We start from the raw sequence: 25303 nt of genomic DNA, 5'->3' as shown, positions 1-25303 counted from the left end.
TCTCCCTTACCTCCAGCCTAGGCAAACTGTTTGAGCAAGTCATCCTAGCTAGATTGAACGGTCACATGGAAGACACTAGTCAATACCCACACTCAATGATTGGTTTCCGTTCGGGCTTATCCACGCAAGATGCCATGCTGCAACTCACAACAGCTATTCTGGACCCCCTCATACCTGCGCACACTAAAGCGGTACTGGCGATTGACCTCAAGAAGGCTTTCGACAACGTCACGCACGAGGCCATCCTAAAGGCCATGGCCTTTAGCACTACCGCAGCCGTGGCCTAGTGGTAGAACGCCCGCCTCGGCTGCGGGAGGCTGTGGGTTCGATTCCCACCGCCGCCGGGCACCCACTGGTTCAAAAGGGTACAAGCGTTCAATCAAGTGGTTGATTTCCGTGCTCACGTTGGTTTCGACTCGAATTCAGGGCGCAGGCTCCTTTCCCAAGCGTATCACCCCTGAAGGAAGCCGAACGCCAGGCCGGGGGAACGCTTGTACCCTTTTGAACCAGTGGGTGCCCGGCGGCGGTGGGAATCGAACCTAGGAGTTGGCCAACGAACATACAACTACATAAAGGCTTTCCTGCAAAACCGAATGGCCAGCATGTGCGTAGACAACCTTCGTACACGCCGCTACACACTAGCGAACGTAGGCACACAGCAAGGCTCAGTGCTGTCCCCATTCCTTTTTAACGCAGTACTTATTCCGCTCGCGCGGAAGCTACAGCAAATTCCCCATGTTGACCATACCCTGTACGTGGATGATATCACCCTGTGGACTACATATGGATCGGACGCGCAAATCGAAGAAACACTGCAAACAGCCGCAATGGTAATACAGGAAGAGGTCACCAAGGTAGGCCTCACCTGCTCACCGGAAAAATCTGAACTTTTGTTGATCCCGCCAAAGGGTACAACGTATCATACTCCTATTAGAATCTACCTACAGGATAGGGTTGTCCCACAGGTCCACACCATTCGAATCCTTGGCCTCTCCCTGCAACAAGATGGGAGAAATACCGAAACCATCAAACGCCTAAAGAGCACGCTAGCAGCTACCACGCAGCTAATACGCAGAGTAACAAAGCTCAAGGCCTGCGGGAAGAAGATACTCTGCGAGTAGTACAAGCGTATACCATGAGTAGAGTACTGCACTCCACCCCCTACCTCAACCTCAATATAACCGAAACCCAAACAATAAATTCTATAATCAGACAAGCTACCAAGGCTGCGCTCCGCCTGCCCAAAAGCACCAGTAACGAACGACTGGCGGAGTTAGGCATGCATAACACCATACAAGAACTAACCGAAGCACACCTACAGGCACAATATCTCCGACTAGCCAGTACCTCTACCGGGAGGCATATACTTTCAAAACTCGAAATTCGCATCCCTGCTAATCATGACTCCCTAAAAGCCCTTCCTACAGAAATTCGTCAAACGCTACGCATTCGACCGCTCCCTCGTAACATGCACCCCGACCAAAACGGCGAGCGGCGGAAAGCCAGGGCAGCAGCCCTTCATAAACGGTACGGCGATGAACAGAACGCAATATGGGTAGATGCTGCATGCGATCAGCACGGAGCCACAGCGGTTGCTTACACACTGAACACACCTCAATTAATAAAGGAACTACCCCAGGGAACGGACCCAGAGGAAGCGGAAGAGTTTGCTATAGCGCTAGCGCTCGGCAGCTCCAGTGCTACCTACATCCTGAGTGACTCTAAAACTGCACTGCTAAATTATGCTAGGGGCCGAGTTACCCTGCCACCTTCCACATACTCACCCATAACCCCCCCTTCTCCCGCAGCGCTGAGCTCATCTGGGTGCCCGCGCACTCGGGAAACCCCGGCAATGAGGCCGCCGATTCTTTAGCCCGACGGTCGAGAAACCGGGCACAGGCGGACCTCATGGGGGGTTTCTCGAGGGAGCGTGCGTGTACCTTCGCTGAGCTCATCGCGAATGCTCGCGCCGAGAGGCAAATATACCCACCGCCCCACTCTTCCCTCACTACCAGGGAGCAACACCTGTGGCGCCGTCTGCAAACGCGCACCCTACCTACCCCATCCCTCCTCTCCCACTACAGACCCATCCCACCTTCCTGCCCTATGTGCAATGCGCCGAAAGCAAACCTCATCCACATACTCCTGGCCTGTGCGGCTTCTCCTCCCCCTGGCGGCCCGACACCACTCCACCTGGGAGGACTGGGAGACCTCACTGCGCTCCACGGACCCGGCAAGGCAGAAGATCGCCGCCATCCGGGCTGCTAGCGTTCGTCATGGACATGTTAAACATGAACGTTTGAGTGCGGTGGGGTCGCGCGGGGACCCAGGGGACCTGGGAGGTCCCAAATGCCCTGTCAGAATAAAGTTTTTTCCTCCTCCTCCTCCTGCATTTAAAACTCTTAACCTTGCACTCAGCCGCGCAATGCTTGAAACAGCGAAGCTGGGCGATCGTAGTCCAGAATTTCCGGAAGTGCGCCCGAAGTTTTCATCTTATTACTCATGATGATGACAATTTCTTTTCGCGTGTCTCGGACTTAAGGCCGTCACTACGCGTTGCATAGCGCAGCTTGCAACACCGACACCACGTTCCAGCCGTCCCACTCCGTGAATGCGTCTCTCTCTCTCTCGCTCTCATAGCGAGCAAAACCTCTTCACCTCGCAGAGCGCGAGCGTATGAACGCGCCTGCTGTGGACGAAGACAACGACGCTCTTGGCGCTGAGCCGTGCTCCCTCAAGGGCTGCAGAAGATAGCGTCAACCTTTCCCTTTCCCTCAAGAACCACTTATCATCATCAACGACGCTCGAACGCTATCATATGGTTCGCATTGAATGCATGTTCTGCTAGCGTGGCTGTATAGCTTAGTGGTTACAACGCTCGCTTTGGGACCGGGGGTACGCGGTCTCAAATACCCCATCCGCAATACAGTATTTTATTTTCTTGCTTGGTAGTTTCTTGATACGCCACACAAATTACGGCTGGCTTAAACAGCGTCGCTGTTAAATAAAAAATTACACCATCTTCCCGTAGGGGAACCCTGAGTAGTATGCGAAGCAGCCATGGGGTCGACTCAAGGCAGTTTTATCAGCTGTATAAACTTGCACATGCAGCAGCACCAGCAACGCGCAGAACTGTTGTCGACGCCGTCGGTGTCTTGCCCGCATAAGCACCGAACGCGCGCGGCGTTGGTGACTGTTGCCGGTGCCTCTGGGGCGCCTACCGTTGCGCCTCTAACCTAAGCTGCTTCGCATGATCGCGCGCGGAGCCGCAGGTGTTGCCATTCGTTGCGCAATCCGGAGAGGAGAGGAGCGTCGGAAAGGAGAGGAGGGGGAAGAGAGAGGAGAGGAGATGAGAAAAGGAGAGGAGAGGAGGATGCGCATGCGCAGTAGGGGTGTGGACGCCGCACGGCGGAGGGAGAGAGGGAGGGAGTGACATAGCCCCAAGTACAGTGTACTAGTACACTGTACCCCAAGCATAAGATGCTTCGCATCTAAAACTGTCAGCCCGTCCACTGGGGTGGAGGTAGAAGACCAGCGAAGGTGAACTATGGTGCGAAATATGTATTTCCAATTATGACTATTAAGATGTGATGGTGTAATTAGTTATTGGAACTATTAAAAATGAGAAATATATATGATCCGGTGGTTTTCATTTCTTTAGTGACCACAGGGACCATGGCCTTATGGTCACTACGGTACACCGCCATAGGGTGTACGGCAATGGTTGCCACGTTCTTCATGAACACGTCACCAATGTCGCACGCGCTCGGTGCGAACGCGGGCGACACGACAACAGTTCTGCGCGTTGCTGATGCTCCTACATGTCCAAGTTTATACGGTTTCTCAGAATTTTGAGAATGACAGCCCATAAACAAATGTCATGAAGCAAAACATCGGCAGCACATGCCTTTTATGTTACATCTTCTCAGACTGAAATATTAAAAGTGCGAAACAAAAAAAAAAGTTGTCGCAGTTTCACCCGAAAGGCGAAGCATCGATTGCGATATCAAATTAGTAAAGAGCTGTACGGAGTAAGGATAGTAGTTTTATTCGCTTGCAAGCAGACGGTCAGGGCGTGATTTATATAAATAATCGGGCGACACGAAAACGGTCCGGTGAACGGTAAAGCAGAGCGAACGCGAGCACCAACACTCTTCGTCCTCGTCTTTCACTTGCGTCCGTTCTTGTCGCTACAATTACCCCCCCCCCCCCCCCCGGTTAGAGTGTACTAGATTGGGGGAGTGCACCAGCGGACGCCTTAGCAAGCGCCGAGGATGAAGCAAAAAGCGCGGAAAATGTGGCAGCGCTGCCGTATCCTTCTTCTGAAACTCCGACCAATAAACGTTGGCTCCGGCTGTTTCGGCAGCTCTCATTGGCTGAGGCGAGATCGCGGGCTGAGTAGCTGTCGTCTGCTCGACGCACCGTCGTTGTTGCGTCGTTTGCGTTCTTTCCGCCGCTCTTTTAGGGGCGAAGCTCCTTATAGCGGCACCCGTTCGTCCCCGTCGTAGTAGGTAGCCACGTCTAGTTTTATGAATTGCTCAATAGATGGCGTTGTGTGTCCGTATATGTATGTATACCCATATATACATATATATGTATACGTATAGTATAACCGAAAGCCGACTTCCACTTTCGGTTCCACTTCCGTTTCCACTTCCGGTTCCGCTTCCGGTTCCGGTTCCAGAAGCCAGCTTCCGGCTTCCGGAGAACGCTTCCGGCGTTTTATGAAAAAAAAATTCCGAAAGTTGTGTCCGTAGCGCGGAATCGAACCAGGGACCCCTCGCTTCCGAACGCGCGGCGCTAACCACTACGCCACGAAGCGCACATAGACACACGCACCACGATGGCAATAAATACCCAACATTAACGAAAGGCCGCGTTTCTAGCGCGTTTCGAACGCGTTTGTGCTAGCGCGTTACGACCCGTGTAAGAAGCTGGTGTAAGACGCTGTGGCCTCTCCGCCTTACCTTCAACGCGTTTCGAACGCGCTGCCCAAGGCGGTGGCAAGTCAAGTTCAAGTCGAGGAGCGTTTATGAATACGGGGGGTATACTCTCTTAGCAGTCATGTGATGGCGTCGGCAAACGCGGTGCACGTTCCGGCATGTGTAAATGGCTGCGTAAGACGCTGTGGCCGCTCCCCCTTACTAGAGAGTACTGCACGTTTCTAACGCGTTTGTGCTAGCGTCCCCTTAAGCGGGAGATCCGATGATTCCCTCCGGAGCTTCGCCCACTCATCATCATTCACCCCGTGGATATGCTGTGATTTTTTCCATTTTATTTACCATAGATCGGTGGGGAATAATCTCAGTGTTGCCGCCACCGAGAATCCGCCTGTCAAAGCTCCATGCAGCTGCGGTAGGGTCTCCGACGCGCAAGCGCCCGGCCGCCGAGTGGGGTCGCTCATTCGGGAGAAAGCGACGGTGTTGCCAAAACGCGATCTGCCAAAACGAATGTTGTTGCCGCGTAAGGAAAAATGAATTATGCAAAGAACGGCTTCTCAAACCATTTTCTTGTTACCGCTTTTGCGATTGCACTATTACCAATGTCAATACTATTGCATTAATTTAGCGCTAAGGCCAGTTACGTTTGTGCTTCAATGCATAAAACAGCGTTTTCCTCAAAAAGTTAACTGGAACGCCCATGCGTTTCGTCGGACACATTGAAAATTAATATCTCGATACTGGTTCAGTCTTGAGAATTCGTTCGAAGTCGATACGCCTTGCGAACTCAGCGGCTATTATTCGTAGATTGAAAGGTGTGCCGTAAAATAAATATTTAAAAAATGTAATTCGCGTAATTAAGGTAAATATTCAATTAGGGGTTTTGACCATCCATTAGGCCGTCCATGTCAGAATTAGCTTGGAACTACATAAAACAATTAGCCTCCGTAGAGCGTCGTCGCATTAATGCGAACACAAGAAATCTTGAGATATGGTCAATTCCATACTTCAGAACACTCCATGAGCATCAGTCGTTAACACATAACCTCCCATTCACTTTGAACAAATACAAAAATGTCTATAATTTCAGTAAGAAAAACTCAGTTCATACTTTGGTCGCTTGTAATGTACCTGATGTGATTATTATTCTGCCTTTGTGTATGGTTCTGAGTATATAATATACATCCTGTTTCGTTTTCTTAGCAAATGTTAATCTTGTTAAATTCAGTCTCATGCTATGTTGTATAGCTGGGGTTCCGTTGTTTTGTATAGCTAGTATTGCTATTGTAGTGTTGTTTTAAAATGCATTCTGTTAAAACTTTTTCCAATTCTGTTAACTCGCCGTGACGAAAATATTCTTTGTCTTTTCGTTCATAGCTATTTCGTCTATGAGGAATTCCAGCGAGAGCTGGAAATATATATGAATATTTACATGTGTACATGTGCATGTACATGTGCGCACACTGCCTTGCCTGGTTTTTTTTTTCTTTTTTGGTCACGTCAAGCTACATATGTAGCTTTTAGTTCAAAATGACCGTCCAGCATGCAATCTGGAGAATAAATTGATTTGATTTGATTGATTTCGTCGGACACTTCGAAAATTATTATCTCGAAACTGGTTTAGTCCTGAGAATTCGTTCCAAGTGGATACGTCTTTCGGACTAAGTGGCTATAATTCGTACATTGAAAGATGGGCCGTAAAATAATTAATTAATAAGTTAGTTAGCGTAATTATGTTAATTCTTCAATTACGCGTTTTGATTTCTTGTGGAAGTAATGGCCGCCTCATCGACTAGTTTAGATCAAGGATTATAATTGTGCTATCTGCCACAGGCAATTTTAAAAAATTTCGTTCAGTTAAAATGACACACCCTGCATATTTGCATGCTAAATGACATCATAGAACCATATCGTACAAGTCAACGTAAGTGCATGTGCACCAGCGGAAAAAAAGCAGCACAGCCAATGGGCCGGATTACTGATGTTCCCGTGGGCGAAACAAAGATTTCGACGTTTTATTGCTTATATACTGCAGCTGATTAAAAGTCGAGAAGGTGAGGCTGACAGATACAGTACGATCTGTAAGCAAAAAAAAAAGAATTTTTTTCTTACAGGCCGGGCCTGGTAGTGCCCACGCGGGCCCGGGCCGGGCTCGGGCCCAAAAATCAGTCCCATGCAGTGCTCCAGGCCAGAATAGCACCGAGGCCGACGCCACTTGCGTCCGTGTGGATTTCTGTAGGAGCGTCCGGATCAAAATGGCCCAAAATAGGAGGGGAATTTAGGAGACAATGTGAAGGTGGGAAACGCGTCGTCGCAAGTGGGAGACCAAGCCGATACGTCTTGGTTGTCGGCAAGAAGCTGTGTCAAAGGGGCGATGATGGACGCAAACTTGCGGACTAGCCGGCGAAAATATGAACAAAGGCCGATAAAACAGCGGGGTTGTTTCATTGTAGTCGGCCGGGGAAACTCGGCGACGGCTCGAAGCTTCGCAGGGTCGGGAAGAACGCCATCCTTGCAAACAACGTGACCTAAGATGGTGAGGCGGCGTGCAGCAAAATGGCACTTCTTCAAATTGAGCTGCAGCCCAGTATCTCTAAGGCCAGACAGAACGCTTGTGAGGCGGGTAGGATGAGAATCGAAGTCCCTCGAACAGACTGTGACGTCATTCAGATAACACAGGCACGGGTGCCATTTGAGCCCACGAAGGAAGTGGTCCATGAGGCGTTCGAAAGTGGCAGGTGCATTCCAAAGGCCGAATGAGATCACGTTAAATTCATATAACCCATCAGGAGGGATAAATGCAGTCTTTGGGCGGTCAGCTTCTTCCATAGGTACTTGCCAGTACCCTGAGCGAACATCCAAGGAAGAGAAAAACTTTGCTCCTTGCAGGCAGTCGAGGGCGTCGTCAATTCGGGGCAGAGGATAAACATCTTTGCGTGTGATTTTATTAAGGCGCCGATAATCCACACAGAATCTGATGCTACCGTCCCTTTTTTTCACCAGTACTACTGGTAAGGCCCAATGGCTGTGTGAGGGCTGTATCACGCCGCGGTGAAGCATATCATTAACCTGGTCGTTAATTACAGGGCGTTCTGCGTGCGAGACTCGATACGGGCGCGGGCGCAGAGATGAGTGGGCGCCGGTGTCAATGTGGTGAACGATGGCGGATGTGCGGCCCAAAGAAGGCAGTTCATGGTCAAAAGATGTCCTGAAACGGTTGAGGAGCTCCAAAAGCTGGGTGCGCTGGTTGGAGGAGAGTTCGGAATCAATTGATTTGTTGAAGACATCCGAGGCTGACGAAGCACCTGAAGTAGCAGAAGTAACACTGGTGAGAGGAAGGTCAGTCATACCATCAAGCAATTGACGAGGATAAACGGAGTCAATGTCCTCAAGTCGACCGAGACATTCACCAAGGAATAAAGTGGCGGATGACGATAACCGATTCGTAACATAAATGGTTCCAGAAAAGTTCTCAATCGTGAGAACGGCAAAAGGGAGCAGCAAGTTCTTGTGAGAGGCGAAGGCTTCGGAGGGTGAAAACAGAGCTGTAGAATTGGGCGCGGAGTTGCAAGAGAAAGGCACAAGAGCAGAAGAGAAAGGACGTATATCAGCGTCCGCGGCGACGACCACTCCGGGAAAAGGAGAGAAAACACGGCTCAGATGGAGCATCACATATTGGCAGATAATGCAAGTTAAGCACGCGCACAGTCAACAACGGCATGATGTGTGGAAAGGAAATCCCAGCCCAGCATTACGTCGTCTGAGCATGGTGTCAACACGACAAATTCTACGACATATAAAACATCGTGAATAACAAGCTGAGCCGTGCACTACACACAAGGCTGGACGTGGTGCGCGGTTGCCGTTCATAGGGAGACGCCAGAAAGAAGAATGGCAATTTTTCTCAACTGTCGACATAGTTCACCGCTGAGCACAGAGACAACAGCTCCGGTATCAACAAGCGCTTGTACAGCCACACCCTCAATACACACGTTGATCTCGTTAGCAGGAAAACACCGAGGCCTTGCAGATTTCGACACGAGCGCAGTTCTTGCCTGCGGAACTGCGACGGTCAGTTTTCCGCTTGGACGTGCTGGGTGCGACGGATTATGGGCGAAAATGAACGGCGACGTGGGGAATGCGACCGCGGCGTGAGGCGAAGGCGCGTTGACCTGACGAGACAGATTCAGGCGGTGGGCCAGACGAAACCGGGTGTGGTGGTGGCTCAGTACGAGCGTAGCCTGGACTTCGGTCGCCGTCACGTGCGGGGAAGTCGCGGTGATAGTAAAAGCGTTCGAATAGCCAGCAAGGTGGCAGAAATAGCAGATCGGCCGGTTTTCTGCAGTACGCCAAGGGTTTGCAGGTGGTGGGGCGGGACGCAAAAGAGGCAGCGGGGCTGTACGTGCAGGAGGGTGTGCCACGTAGACGGCGCTTGATGGTTGCCCGGGATCTCTGGCGAAGGAAGCCCGATGCCTGGCTGCCATTTCAGCGTAGGTCAGAGGGGTGGAGACAGGCGGATGCTGTTGTGCATGTGGCATTGGGCATTGGGCAATAGGCAGCGCATCGGAAACTTGCTGCTGAATGGTGTTTCGAAGCGACGGAGCAAGTGATTGCGTAGGCTCCGGGATGCACGACACAAGGGACAATTGGCGTGCCACGTCTTCGCGAACAGACTGCTATATTTGCTGCAGCAAGGAACTGTGGTCAACTGATTCTTCGCGAACGGTGAGAGCCGAGATGTTGGTCGTGCCGAAGCTAGAGCGTCGCGTGGAAATGCGTTATTTCCTCAGCTCGTCGTAACTTTGGCAGAGGTGAATCACGTCAGCGACCACTTGGGGGTTCTTCGCAACGAGCATGTGGAAGGCGGTCGTCCTCAACGCCTTTCATAATTTGTCTGAGTTTGTCAGTCTCACTCATCGAAGGATTGATGTGGCGATGGAGGACGACGACATCTTCAATGTAGGCGGTAAATTTTTCGCCGGAATTCTGGGCGCGCCCACGCAAGCGCTGTTCGGCGTTGAGCTTGCGCACAGCGGGTCGGCTGAATACCTCTGCGAAGCTCGTCTTAAAAGACACCCAGTTCGCAACAACAACTTCGTGGTTGCGAAACCATAGAAGGACCACATCGCTCAAGTTAAAGATGACGTTGGTGAGTTTGCCGGCGTCATTGCACTTGTGCGCGCTCACTCGTTCGTAGGAGGACAGCCAGTCCTCTACGTTGTGATCTTCGGTGCCACTGAATGGAACAGGGTCGCGCTGCCTTGGTACGCAGGAACAGATGACAGCCGTGGGTGGCGTAGCTTCTTGCGGCGCCTCGTCGGCAGGCATAGCCGATGTTGGACATAGAGTCCGGGTACGGAGTTCCAGGGTGACAAGTGAAACCAGCACATCCACCAAATGCAAGCAGATGGTCAGGGCGTGATTTATATAAATAATCAGGTGACACGAAAACGGTCCGGAGAACGGCAAAGCAGAGCGAGCGCGAGCACCAAGAACACTCTTCGTCCTCGTCTTTCACTTACGTCCGTGTTTGTCGCTACACGCTTGGACATGCAGCAGCACTAGTAACGCGTAGAACTGTTGTCGACGCCGTCAGCGTTTTGCCCGCGTTCGCACCAAACGCGCGCGGCGTTGGTGACTGTTGCCGGTGCCTTTGGGGGCAGCTCGGTGGTTTTTGACGAGATCAGAACGGGTCACTTGTCGAGCAGCGTCGGAAGTCTTTACCAACTTCTCGCCTCGCAACGCTTTTATATAATTAAGCATTTGTTGCCGCAGCTAAACGTTGCCTCCCCTCACTCCCTCCCGTCCCCCCACGGCGCGACGGAAGACGTCGCGTTTGCTCTAGATATATGGTGATTGTAACGGAGGAAAGAGACGCGTAATCCTGCAGCCCCTTAGGGAGCACGGCGCAGAACGCGCGTTTGCTCTCCGCCGTGCGTTCGTTCCCCGTGAAAGCGCGCGTCCCTCGCGCCCTTTCACTCGCACATACAGCCAATGCCTCCTTTACTATAAAGGAGGCATTGATACAGCATACGGCGCGCGGCGACGATTTCATCGCCGTTGACGTCATACGGAATCTCACGGCGACGCCGATGGCAGAAATCCGCTTTGAAGTGTCCATATAATTGCAATCGCAATAAAATACTCGAGCCAATGAGAGTTTTTTTTTTCTACACGCGGACACGACCATCGGAGACTGAGCCCTTAAAAGCTACGCCGTAAAAAAAAATTAAAAAAAATTGTCAGGCACGGCGCGATGCAGCTCATCTTGCGCAGTATTTTGTTATGAGGCTTCCTCTGATGTATTGTTAAAAGGAATTCCCTCTCTGCTCGTCTTTTGGAAGGGCGTGTCCAAGTCGCCTCTTTCATTGTCGGTTTGTGTGGAGCTTTCGCGTGATTAAACAGTACCTTCTCACATCGAGCGAAAATTAGCAGTAATCTCAAAGAAGATACGTATGAGGAACTTTCGGTTTGCATGCCTTTATTGAGCTTACTGGACATTCTTCTTGCACCAAGTTGATAGGTACTTCAGCGCAGGGGCATAGCCAGAAATGTTTGTCGGGGGGGGGGGGGGGGGGTTCACTGGCCCGACCGGGGGGGGGGGGGGGGGGCAAGATTCTGCTTTCCTCTACGTCACGTGCTCGATAATACATATCGGTAGTTTAAGCAGACTATTCATGTATATTGACACGTATACATGTTTATCTTTCACCGGTGGCCGCTTTCCACCGGCTAACAAATGTTAAACGTTATCGCTCGGCGCAGGACGCGCCTGTATCGGAAGTTTCTAGAAAGTTATCGATGCTTCTTTCCATTGCCTGTTTTCACCGACGCTTATGTTATCTGATTGCATGACCACCGCGAATTGTCTAGAACTTTCTGGAAGACACGCGGGCATCAGGGATTAATCTAGAACCTTCGATGACTCGGGTATAAAAGCCGACGCGTTTCGCCGCTGATCAGATTTTCGACGATCGCCGACTGTGTTCGCCGCTATCGTTGTGCTTTGAGTGTAGCTTGCTTTTGTGGGCACAGGTTCGCCCAATAAACAACCAGTTTCGTCATACACAGTTTTGCGACTGTTTTTTTTTACCGTCACTACTACGTGACAATACGGTCGTTGATGACCCATCATCGGTGCACTTCTGCAAATTCTTTCATGGGGGTCGTGCGAGCGTTGACAAGCGCGTTAATTCATCACTTTCTTTTTCGAATAAAATAAGCTTTTTTCGAATAAATAAGTGGCAGACTTGCCTCGTCTATTTGGACGATGTCGTCGTGTTTGCTTCAAGCTTCGAAGAACACCTGCGGCGCCTTGAAACAGTTCTTCAAGCAATCAAAACCTCCGGACTCACGTTAAAGCCAGAAAAGTGCCGCTTCGCATATGAGGAGCTCTTGTTTTTGGGGCACGTCATCAACAAGACTGGAGTGCGCCCCGACCCTCAGAAAACTGCGGCCATCTCCAACTTTCCTCCGCCCGCTGACAAAAAGGCAGTGCATAGATTTCTTGGACTGTGCGCCTATTACACGCGCTTCGTCAAGAATTTTTCGCGGATCGCTGAGCCACTGACGTATCTCACGAAGGCCGACGTCGAGTTCAAGTGGGAGACGCCGCAAGTCGAAGCATTTGAAGAACTGAAGCGACGCCTGCAATCGCCGCCAATACTTGCGCATTTCGACGAAAACGCCAAAACCGAAGTCCACACCGACGCAAGCAGCGTAGGACTCGGCGCCGTGCTTGTGCAGAGGACTGACGGACTAGAAAGGGTTGTAAGTTATGCTAGCCGGTCGCTATCGAAGGCGGAAGCAAATTATTCCACAACAGAAAAGGAGTGCCTCGCCATCATCTGGGCTACATCAAAGTTTCGCCCCTACCTTTATGGCAGGCCCTTTAAAGTTGTGAGCGACCACCACGCCTTGTGTTGGCTAGCTAACTTGAAGGATCCTTCAGGTCGCCTCGCACGATGGAGTCTGAGACTTCAAGCATTCGACATCACCGTCGTTTACAAGTCCGGACGAAAGCACTCTGACGCCGACTGCTTGTCTCGCGCCCCCGTCGAACCGCCGCCACAGGACGACCAGGATGACGACACTTTCTTGGGACCCATCAGTGCCGACGAATTCGCCGAACAACAGCGAGCCGACCCGGAACTAAGGAGCCTTGTATACTACCTGGAAGGCAAGACCGTCATTGTGCCCAAGGTGTTCAGGCGAGGATTGGCGTCGTTTTTCCTGCAAAACGACATTCTCCTAAAGAAGAACTTCTCGCCTCTCCGAGCCAACTACCTCCTCGTGGTACCCTCAGCATTGCGCCCAGAGGTTCTGCAAGCTCTCCATGATGACCCAACGGCTGGACACCTCGGTTTTTCCCGCACGCTCGCAAGGATACAAGAAAAATACTACTGGCCTCGCCTCTCTGCCGACGTCGCCCATTACGTAAGGACATGCCGAGACTGTCAGCGACGCAAAACACCGCCGACAAGGCCAGCCGGACTTCTGCAGCCGATCGAGCCACCTCGCAGACCGTTCCAGCAGATCGGGATGGACTTACTGGGGCCTTTTCCGACGCCGACGTCCGGGAATAAATGGATCGTCGTAGCTACGGACTACCTCACCCGCTACGCCGAAACAAAAGCCTTGCCCAAAGGCAGTGCTGCCGAGGTAGCCCGATTCTTCGTTGAGAACATCCTCCTGCGTCACGGTGCCCCAGAAGTCCTCATCACCGACAGAGGTACAGCCTTCACGGCTGAACTAACTCAAGCCATCATGCGCTACAGCCAGACAAGCCATCGCCGGACCACCGCCTACCACCCGCAGACGAATGGCCTCACCGAGCGCCTAAATAAGCCATCGCCGACATGCTGGCAATGTACGTCGACGTCGAACACAAGACGTGGGATGCCATCCTTCCGTACGTGACGTTCGCATACAACACGGCCATGCAAGAAACGACGCACATGGCACCGTTCAACCTAGTCTACGGAAGGAAACCGGCAACGACCCTTGACGCCATGCTACCGGATGTCTCCGACGAAGAAAATCTCGACGTTGCCACCTATTTGCAGCGTGCCGAAGAAAGTCGACAGCTCGCCCGCCTGCGCATCAAGAACCAGCAGAGAACCGACAGTCGACACTACAATCTTCGACGACGCTACATCGAGTACCAGCCCGGAGACCGTGTTTGGGTCTGGACTCCGATATGCCGACGAGGATTTAGCGAGAAACTCTCACATCGCTATTTCGGACCATATAAGATCATGCGACGTATTGGCGCACTGGACTATGAGGTCGTGCCAGACGGTATTTCGCAATCACAGCGGCGCCGCGCACGACCTGAAGTCATCCACGTGGTGAGTCTTAAGCCTTTCTACGCCCGCTGACGAACTTAGGTACTTTGTTACTTTATTTTTTTTCTTTATTACGCGTGGTTTTGTTTTCGCTTTCACATTTGTTTGTAGTATCGGGACGATGCTTTTTAAGGGGAGGGTATTGACACGTATACATGTTTATCTTTCACCGGTGGCCGCTTTCCACCGGCTAACAAATGTTAAACGTTATCGCTCGGCGCAGGACGCGCCTGTATCGGAAGTTTCTAGAACGTTAGCGATGCTTCTTTCCATTGCCTGTTTTCACCGACGCTTATGTTATCTGATTGCATGACCGACGCGAATTGTCTAGAACTTTCTGGAAGACACGCGGGCATCAGGGATTAATCTAGAACCTTCGATGACTCAGGTATAAAAGCCGACGCGTTTCGCCGCTGATCAAATTTTCGACGATCGCCGACTGTGTTCGCCGCTATAGTTGTGCTTTGAGTGTAGCTTGCTTTTGTGGGCACAGGTTCGCCCAATGAACAACCAGTTTCGTCATACACAGTTTTACGACTGTTTACTTCAGGCTCACATAATCAAGATTTTAACGGAAACCCGTCTGGCCGGGAAGACGATGATGAAATTAAAACGAACACACGCCAAACATATATTAAACTGAAAGAAACTTGAGGTTTCGCGGCCCGTACGGGTCCCGTGTTCACAATGACAGCAATACTACGTGACAATATCAACGACATGGGAACCCCCCCCCCCCCCCTCGCGTGTGCGTGTGCTTGTGAAGAAATTAAGTAAAAAGTAAAGTAAGCTCAGTAAATACAGTAAGTACGACAGGTACAGTGGGCGTTTGGAGCAACGGTCTCTCATCGCGCCACTGAATGGACCAGTCTTCGAAAACGCATCATTGAGACGACCCGTGCGATCGGAGAAGACATCATTAATTGTAAATTTCCGTTAAGCGTAGATGGCGTCGTCCTCGTCGGGGCGAAGTGCGTTTCACAAGTCAAGGACGGCTATACGCGTGAAAATGCACGTGTGACCAGGCTATACCTAATCCCATAGCAATAGCTTGTTCGCTGCGTCTTTGCGCTAGAAAACATAAATACGCGCAAAAACGCGTGAGGCTTTTTTTTTTCGAAGCTTTCGTCGCCCTGCTCCCTCATACGAGAGGGTTGCATTTCGTGCGGCAAGTGCATGGGCCGCTGTGTCTTCCGCTGTGTGCGAGCGTGCAGCCGTCATTTGCCTTTACGTCCACAGATTCAGAATTGTACAGAATATTTCACCGCACAGCATATATATGGCATGTGTACGCATTTTAAGTAGTGCGTGCAACTCATTTCTGCTTCACTTACGCCGGTGCAAACAGGAAGCGGCCTTGACCCTCACAGAATCTCGACTGATTGGTGTACTAGAGATGCAGGAAAGAACTGCGCTCTTGTTCAGTGCATAGTGCACATAATCAATTTCTCGGGACGCGTGAACGCCGACGAGAACTGTCAGCGCCTGCAACAAGAGTTTACTTACGCTGTACTGCGCACAGCAGTAATTCATGCTTGTCAGCTGTCTGTTTCGTGCATTCTGTGGCGAGTCGGTGGAATTTCACTGCTGTCATCAACCCCTTCGTGTGTACATTGCTGGTTTGGGATTCCACAATAAAACAGCAACTACCAGCCTTCCGTAATTGCTGGTTTGGGATTCAACAACACAACAGTAATTACCAGCCTTCCGTAGGGGCGCAACCGCAAACAAGAGACGTTTCTCGCGCAGACTAAGCCTACGTTCACACTTGGGAAGCGGCAAGCGGGCGGAAAGGCCACAGCGGCCGGAAAATTTTTTCCGCGCCTGTCCAAGGTTGCTCACATTTGTTTTGCTACCGCCGCGGCCGCCGCTGTCATTTTCGTCCAGATCCATCTAGTCTGCGTACGTTTGTCGGTGTGGTGGCGCTCATTATCGCATTATTTCTAGCAGTATGTTCATTCATTGACCTACGTACTGTCATCAAAAGTGATCATCTTACGCAACTTCGCGTGTCATCTGCGACCTTCGGTAAATTCCTCGTTGGCGCTCCGTAATTCTCCTCACACGGGCGCGGTAGCGCTGAGTCACAGGTGCTAGGCGTGATAATGTTTCTTCAATAGCTTTTGTTTACAAGTTGTAATAACAGTTCATCATTTCGTATTGTCGGCGCCTCCAGGACACCAAAGGGGCAACGGGAACACCACAGCTAAAACCCGGGCTGGCCCTTGTGTTGGGGCTCGCCAAAGCCTGCGGGTCCTACGTGAGACCTACGCTCTCAATCTATCGTCAAGACGAGAAAAGCACCCCGCGACTTCTGCAACATACCGTACACGTGCGAGGAGAATTATGGAGCGCCAACGAGGAATCTGCCTAACTATTGTCTGCCATGGAAGTGGAAGAAGAAATGGCTTTTATACTTCTACCTAGTTGTTTTCTTGAAATGGACAATGACTAAACGGAAGACGCGGCCACCTCGGAAACGGCGGTGGTGGGTTCGCCTGGCTTTGCAAAAGCGCGAGAAGTTGGGTCACGCCAAGGCTTCGTTGCCGCACCTCCGGTCGCGCGACGTTGAATACTATCGCGAGTATTGCTGATAGTACGTTTTAGTGCCACTCTTTTCGTAGAGCAAGGGCTGGTTCTTGATCGCGTCGATCAGCATTACAGCCTACACTTTTGGTGCCATGTTGAATTTTACGACCGGTTGTTTACATGCTAATGTGGCTTCCTGTGAAGCAGAACTACTTTCCGCCGCGTTTCCGCTTCGCCATGGCGAAAAAATCGGCCCGAGACCGATTTGGCTCGCAGCCTGTTTTTCTGCCTGTTTTGCCGCCTAGGCGGGCGGATTTTTGCAAGATTTTGTCCCTTCCGGCAGCTTCGAGACCAAGTGTGAACGTAGCCTAAAATCCTGCGCGAGCGCGGCCTAACCGGCACCTGAAGGGAAGCGGCGGAAATGTATACCGGAGATTTCGACCACATGGGGTCCTTAACGTGCACCTAAATCTAAGTGAACGGGCCTCGAGCGTTTTCGCCATCATCTAAAATGTGGCTGCCGCATTTGTTGCTTCATTTTTTGCGCATTTGTTGCTTCAGAATGCGGCCGCCACATTCTCGCCCAAAACTTCACAGAGTGTCAAAGCCTTGACAAACACCGTGACAGTTTTTTCCATATGCAGACATGATTCGCTGTAAATTACCAACGCAAACGGAATCGCCCAGGAATGAAATTGTGATAGTAGCACCGGTTTCATTAATTATGTCAGCGCGAAGCGACGAGAACAAAGGGTGGGTAAGTGGGGGCGGGGGTTGAAACCCCCCCCCCCCTGGCTACGCCCCTGCTTCAGCGAACCCAGTGCATTAACACGCCATCGGCGTTTGTATTTTTAAGGACCCCCATAACATGTCGTTGACGAACATTGTTACTTGGGATTAGCAAAACAAATGTGCTGTGTCAGAAAAACAAAAGCGCTTGCTATTGCTACAACTATAAAAGGAGCCCCGTAAGAGAAGTTGCCGTATCTTCTTTTACAGCTTCGTTATCGCACTGCTTGCAAGATGCAGATATTAGAATGCAACTTGCCTTCATTGCCAAGAAATGTTGCTACAAAACAGCTAAAAACATTTTGTTTTCCACAAACAAGTTCGCGCCTCCTTGAGTTTTATTCGTTTTTTCATTCCACTTGCACGTGACAACAAATATTGCGCTAGTAATTAGTTACATTTCTAATGTTAAGTTTTATATAAAAATTCTGCACGTCGCTATTCTTATTCTTCATGGTTTCGAAGAGACTAATTGTGTTATTTTAATGTTTTTGATGGTTTACAGACATTTTTATTGCTATTTGCTTTTTGTATGTATCACTTATTTCTGCATTGGACATGCCCTCTTTGCTCTGCCTGCCTTGTCGCGGCTACATGTTTGTTTAGCTATTTTGTTTCGGCAAACACCCAGATCTATCTGGCAACTAAAGGAAATTTACTTAAATTTATTAGGCATTTGATTGATGAGCACTTACCAGGAGCATATAGAAACCAGGAAGCAGCATCCTCCAGAACTCGCCGAACTGGTTGCTGCGGAACCCGACCGACCTGTTGTTGATGGCGAGCAGGGCACCCGCCACAGGCTCGCCCCGTCGGTTGGTAATGGTGCCTCGGACACCTGTAACACGGGGCCACACGTGTACTCTCACATTCTTCATGTGTTCTTTGCTGCACACTGAAGACACGCTCATAGCGGATCGCGCAGGAGTCGGCTGTTATTGTGTTGCCCATGGGACAACATAACTAAAGAAAGCCAGGTTTTGGAGCTCACAAAAGTAAGAATGACAATCAGACATGGAACAGCCTTGAAAAATCACGATCCAATATTCTGCGAAGCTGCTTCTTTTAGGTCGCTGCAATAAGCATTTACATTCCCTGTAATTAAATCACATACTTGAAACCTTGCTGTATATGATTGACCCACACGAATCCTTGCCCGTGTAACGACTGAACTGTGTGATGTAACAACTTGTGTCACGCCGCAAAAGCGAAGGCGAAAACCAGTACGCTTGAAATACGCGGGTGTGGTGGTGGCTCAGTACGAGCGTAGCCTGGACTTCGGTCGCCGTCACGTGCGCGGAAGTCGCGGTGATAGTAAAAGCGTGCGATAGGCCAGGAAGGTGGCAGAAATAGCAGATCGGCCGGCTGTCTGCAGTACGCCAAGGCTTTAAAGGTGGTGGGGCGGGACGCACAAGAGGCAGCGGGGCCGTACGTGCAGGAGGCTGTGCCACATAGACTGCGCTTCATGGTTGCCCGGGATCTCTGGCGAAGGAAGCCCGATGCCTGGCTGCCATTTCAGCGTAGGTCAGAGGGGTGGAGACAGGCGGATGCTGTTGTGCATGTGGCATTGGGCATTGGGAAATAGGCAGCGCATCGGAAACTTGCTGCTGAATGGCGTGTCGAAGCGACGGAGCAAGTGATTGAGTAGGCTCCGGGACCGTTGAAAAAAAATTAGTAGCCCCTCCCCTGTGGAGGAAATGGGTGTAAGCGAAGCTTGTCGTGTGTTTCTTCAGTGTTCCTCCGCAAGAAGTGCACTGTCGAGTACCAGGTTGTGCTCGAACCACAACCGGTCACGCGCACTGCAGCTGGCTCCGAAATTCCGGTTGAAACTCGCGTTGAATCCTGGCGGTCGCAACGGGGAAGTTGGCGCTAGCGTTGCGGAGGCGTGCATAACCGTTGTCGGGTTCCTGGAGGGCTAGACGACGCTGACGTTTGGCCTCAACATCGCGCTCCCTCAACTCGGGGTCGGCGGCTCTTCGCTGACGTTTCGCCTCAACGTCGCGCTCCCTCAACTCGGGGTCGGCGGCTCTTCGCTGACGTTTGGCCTCAACATCGCGCTCCCGCAACTCGGGGTCGGCGGCTCTTCACTGACGTTTCGCCTCAACGTCGCGCTCCCTCAACTCGGGGTCGGCGGCTCTTCGCTGACGTTTGGCCTCAACATCGCGCTCCCGCAACTCGGGGTCGGCGGCTCTTCGCTGACGTTTGGCCTCAACGTCGCGCTCCCTCAACTCGGGGTCGGCGGCTCTTCGCTGACGTTTCGCCTCAACGTCGCGCTCCCTCAACTCGGGGTCGGCGGCTCTTCGCTGACGTTTGGCCTCAACATCGCGCTCCCGCAACTCGGGGTCGGCGGCTCTTCGCTGACGTTTCGCCTCAACGTCGCGCTCCCTCAACTCGGGGTCGGCGGCTCTTCGCTGACGTTTCGCCTCAACATCGCGCTCCCGCAACTCGGGGTCGGCGGCTCTTCGCTGACGTTTCGCCTCAACGTCGCGCTCCCTCAACTCGGGGTCCGCGGCTCTTCGACGACGTTTCGCCTGGGCTTCGGAAGCCCTCATGCTAGAATCGGCACGCCGATGACGAACCCTTTCCCGAGCGCGTTTATTCTGGATAGATTTCCACAAAGTTGTCTGAAATTTAAACATTTCTTTCACGTAAGACAATGAATGGCTCATACCCCCTTAGGCAATGACGCATACGCGCGTAAACGTGGCCTCCCCGTTACGACCACAGAAGAGGAGGAATAAACATTTATTTGTGAAATAGTATCCCGGGTGGGATACTCTAGGTGGGAGGTCTCCTCATTCCAGGAACCCTCTGGCCTTAACTGTCTCCTTCGCCCTGGCGGCGAGGTGTCGTTCTAGGTTGTCGGAGACGACAGAAAAGAAGTGAAATTCTACGCTGGAATGATTAGCGGCAACGCGGCCAGCTGTTAAAGCAGACGACAACGAACGCGGGAGCAGTGCCACGTGCACACGAACGCGTACCGAGCATGAGAGCGTGCCGACCACTTGTGCAGCTCGGAGAGCAGCCGGTTTCTTAGCGTTACATTCCCGTTCCCAGACAAGAGTCCTTAACCAAAGCAACATAATACCAGCGCTAACGCGATCTCCTCTTACACCCCAATTCTCTGTTGACCTACTTTTTTTGGTAGACAAGCGGTAGCCCGGAGAGAGCCGGCTATAGAAAAACATACTAACGTAAGTAGGTTTATCTATGAGCCGGCGGCACAGGAGGCCGGGGCCGGGAGGGCTGCCCTATCATCAAGGCGACAGGAACTACGATTTATCCGTGTCTAATGGATTCGTTGCGGATAATTGCAAGCAGCACCGGCCATCATTGCCACCCGTCCCTCGGGGTCCTGTCGACGAGTCGCCAAGGGGACGCGACGACACAATACGACGCGGGTGCCTCAGCAACCGCCCCGTCTGGGTCCTGTCGGCGAGTAGCCAAGGGACGCGACGACACAATATGACGCGGGGGACGTCAGCAACCGCCCCGTCTGAGTCCTGTCGTCGCGTCTAATTCTAAACGTGAATACGAACGAAAGTCAGTGACGTGGATTATGAGTGGACGAGTGGCAGTGACTCTGAACGCGAGCGAGTGTCGGTGTTATTGGGCGCTGTGAGTGAGTGCGAATGAGTACGTAACCTGCGAAAATATTGGTAGGCGAGTATAAGTGAGCCTTGGCTTATTCTCAAGGAGGTTTAAGAAAACTTCTGCGGTCGAGAGGATGTCCGAAAGGTGAAGGGATCCGCCGCTATCTTACTAGTCGAATCGATTAACATCAGCATGTGGCAGAGAGCAGGAAGTCTTTTCTTCTCATTTCTATTGGCTCTCACACAGCCAATTTGGCCCCACAGGGGCGACAACTCCATAATGTCTTTTAAGACCTCCTTGGTCGACCTCGATAGGTGCTTACCTCTGTCGGCCATTCGCAGAAGTTTGAGTAGGGGCCCACGAGTCTTCTCGAAGTGGCCCTTGAGGGAGCGCGGCTCGTCGTACTTGCAGCAGCCGATGAAGACGCTGAGCGGTAGCGAACCCTCGTAGGCATAGGCGTAATCGGCCAAGCTGCCGCTGATGCGCGAGAACGAGGCACCTGTCCCGGGGACGAAACAGAGCAAGCAGTCGCCTCATTGGAGAAAGTCATACGGGATAAGTGCTCCTCTGATTGCTACGTTGACATAACACAAGTTTAACAAACATTGTGAAACACTGTGAAAGGTGACACGATAGGAACGGGAAGAACCGAGGGGCTCGAGTTGCTAGTCACAATCACACGCCGCGAGAGAATATGAATCAAGAGAACGCACATGGCGAATTATCTATGTTGCTATCGTTAATTCGAATGATAAATTAATGAGGCAGACTAGAATGAAAGTGAACGAAGTGAGAAATTTGCCGAAGCTCCGAAGCGGCAATCTTCGCATTACGCGTTCGGTGCTTTAGCTATTAATTTACCGCAGCGGTATACACCTGACTACTTTTCCGGGCAGTTGTGTATAAGATTTTAGGTGGCAGTCTTTGCCAGAGCCGCTCACGTCTACGCGGTGGACACGTAACGTCTTGTTAATCGCATGTCTCGCGTAGCACGTTGTCATAGGCTGGCCAATAAAACCTCGTTTACTACCTGATGACATCAAAGCCCTCGCTATGGTGGGACAAAATTAAATTCAGGCGTTTTACGGGTCGAAATCATGACGTGATTATAAGGCACGCCGTAGTGGGGGACTCCGGAATAATTCAGAACACCTGGGTCTCTGTAACGTGCACCTAAATCTAAGTACACGGGTGTTTCCGCATTTCGCCCTCATCTAAATGCGGCCGCCGTGACCGAGATTTGATGCCGCGAACTCGTGTTTAGCAGCCCACCACCATAGCCACTAAGCAACCACGGCGGGTTTATGGTGGCAGCCTTCAATGTGGCACCTTAATTAGGCGCAGCTAACTTCCCCTACGCTTTCTCTAGCTTCATTATCTGTCGGTTTGTATGGAAAAGACAACCAAAACCCCATCCCCTCGGATACCCTTTTCTCCTGTTCATTGCTTAGGTGTAAAGAGAATTTGACTTATAACAGTCTGTGTAACTTCAACAATCCATACCTTAGTGTTGGCGGTGCCAGTTATTCTGAATTCCACCACATATAGCAATTTCACTCTTCTTGCACGCACTATTTCAATCATGCATTTGATATAAGTAATGCGTACTGCTGTATAAATCAATAGTAATTTGATCCATGCAGTGGAGCAAACAGCGCCAAGAACGATACTAAACAGAAGGATGCAAGACGGACCCAATGAAGATTATAATTCACGCAAGGCGGCTTTTAAACCCTAGAAAAGGAGAAATACAGAGAAGAAACGCACCTTTTACTTTCGCGTGTAATTGAAGGCGAATTTTCGCCACCTTTCTCCGTATGCATTTGAATGTCTTGTCAATAATGGTTAAGAAAATTATTTCTCTGTCCTACTGTTGCATCAACGGCCGAATGCAGTACTCGCTCGTCGCCTTAATGACGCATCCGTAAAAAAAAATATTGATGGCCGCGCTGTCTGCGTACCATTGGCGAAGCCTTCGTTATTGGCCCCGATGGGCGGCTTGCCGGCACAGGGCGCCGTTCCGTTGAGTGCCATGAGAGAGACCATGCTCCGGGATAATTCCTGGAACACATCGTCATCCGGCGTCGTGCTACCAGTGTGAACCCAGGGCATGTCTGCGCAATCGTTGCTCGCGCTTAGGCTCCACATATTTCACACGTGTCAGATAGGAAAACACAGTGTGGCTCTGGCTCCAGAAGTAAACGCAGAACTGTGAGCGAATCAAAGGACAGTAAAATAATGCTATCTCGGGAGTTTGACACATGTCGCAGTTAAATACAGTAATCGCGCAATGGACTAGGCGAACAGAAGACCTCACTCTTGTTGAAGGAAATCGCGTTTCTTTCACCTGGATGAGAGGGCCCAATGTGATGTTTACTTTGTTTTTTATTGTATTCACTCGTTGATTGCACGGCTGTCTGCCAATTCGTTTTCCGCCCCTCACCTTCTTTCTTTGCTCTCCCGCACCTTTATTCTGTGTGCAGAATAAAAATTGCAAGCTGTTTATCCTGTCTCATGCGCTGTTATTCTGTTAGAATCTAAGTAAATATTTTCTTTTCCAATATTTCTAAGACGCGATAAACGAACTCGGTAAATGCTTATGAAGTTTTCTCAGCAGCAGGTCTAGTTAAAATTGAGACATGAAAATCCGATGTAGAAAATACATAAAATATACGCTGACATTATGCCGCCTTAAGTTATGACTTAGGTGCTGCAATTTTGTTCAATGCAACTGACCTTCAATATATGGAGTCTCCCATGAAATTTAGCGAAGCTTTTGAAATGCAGGTATGCCAAAACACTCCAGGACGACGCAGCTAAATGTACGTTGGTGTCTATTGTAAGGATCAAGCGACGCTCTTTTTTGTATGCCGCTCAATTGTCTAATTAGGCAAAATACTGAACTGACTTCGCAAGTATGAACTTTAGGGAAGAACTTCGAACGATATATTTTTAAAGCGATCCAGGTGACATCTATTTCAGCCAAATATAACTTCCTAGTCGTTATATGATAATTATTTATGCGCAATAAGAAATGTATGAGAAACATTAAGAGAAAATCATGTGACATGCCCAATTGTGCTCCGCGATTTGATTGCCCTCAAACGTGCCTCGAATGAACGAACAAATCACTTAGTTGCGCTGCAGTGCTTATTAAGTTACGGGGCAGTGACAGCTAGAGTCACTGTATAGGCTCCCTTTAGGGAGCCAGAGTGGCGCCAAGGTACGCCATCTTGGGTTCCAAAGTTGTGCGGGAAAGCCACTCTACGTAGGCGTAGGAGCCGCACTCGCGCGGCACTGCCAGTAACACTTTTTTTTGTTGCTTTCTTTCTATCCTTTATCACGTTGCGAGTAAAACTCGACTGCTCACCTCACGGTTACGAGCCTGGATTTTACGCTTACGTGCCTTAGTATGCAATCATTGCTTAAAATACAGCGTGTGACGAACATACACACCGGTGCTATACTTTTTATAGTAGCACTTGCCATCTTCCCACTTTCGATCGCGATCGAGCCACATCGGCATAAAATTTATCAGTCGCGATTGGCTCCTTTGCGCGTACTGCGGAAGGAAGCCAATCGCAGTCGAGAATTTTCACCCGGGTCGGGCTTGATAGCGCGATCGAAAGTGGCCGTGTGACACCAGTATTAGGCGTGCTTGCATGCGAACACGGCTCGCGACAGCTGAAAATGTGAATGCGTGAATAAACACGCTGTCGCGTCCAACACTCCTCGTGTTCAAGGTATGAAAGGTGAATTCAGGTGAATGACGCAAGCAACTGCATGAACTCTTAAATTCTTTGCTATGTGCTGCACCACTATGTTGATTATAATGATTCTAGTATAGCTTCCTTGTAGCGTTTTACATATCACGGACAAACTTATGTGGTACGGGACTCATCTAGCCGACACACGCGCTGACTAAAGCTGCATGCATTACGTCATTATTGTACGTGTAAAGTTCTTCTGAGTACACTCAATTGTGCAACTTTTGCAGTGCCGTGGTTAGATTTAAACAAAAAAAAACATGCTTTTATTTTTTGCTTGTTGAACACACTACAATCTTTATATCGTTTTTACAGGAGCATGCGAATAACAGGTTTA

At 50.6% G+C, this 25303-nt stretch overlaps 1 protein-coding gene across 1 annotated transcript; it reads right to left on the bottom strand.

Annotated features, from left to right (window-relative positions):
- Window positions 1–941: 941 nt before the first annotated feature.
- LOC119435448 (carboxypeptidase E-like) lies at window positions 942–23311 on the bottom strand. The gene is made up of 4 exons (XM_037702304.1): window positions 23161–23311; window positions 21522–21698; window positions 18301–18443; window positions 942–995 (listed from the first exon to the last, which is right to left on the bottom strand). Exons 1-4 carry the CDS (start codon window positions 23309–23311, stop codon window positions 942–944), a joined length of 525 nt encoding a protein of 174 aa, XP_037558232.1.
- Between the last annotated feature and the right edge of the window lie 1992 nt (window positions 23312–25303).

This window comes from Dermacentor silvarum, unplaced genomic scaffold, assembly GCF_013339745.2.
Source record: "Dermacentor silvarum isolate Dsil-2018 unplaced genomic scaffold, BIME_Dsil_1.4 Seq710, whole genome shotgun sequence".
In the NCBI taxonomy this organism is placed as follows: Eukaryota; Metazoa; Arthropoda; class Arachnida; order Ixodida; family Ixodidae; genus Dermacentor; species Dermacentor silvarum.
Note: the sequence above shows the minus strand (reverse complement) of the source record. Positions and strands in the feature narration are given on the sequence as shown.

Coding starts and splice junctions, on each gene's coding strand:
- LOC119435448 (XM_037702304.1), bottom strand. CDS start 23,311: ATGCCCTGGGTTCACACTGGTAGCACGACGCCGGATGACGATGTGTTC. Junction 21,699..23,160: donor TAACGAAGGCTTCGCCAATG/GTACGCAGACAG, acceptor TCCCCGGGACAG/GTGCCTCGTTCTCGCGCATC. Junction 18,444..21,521: donor TCTGCGAATGGCCGACAGAG/GTAAGCACCTAT, acceptor CCCGTGTTACAG/GTGTCCGAGGCACCATTACC.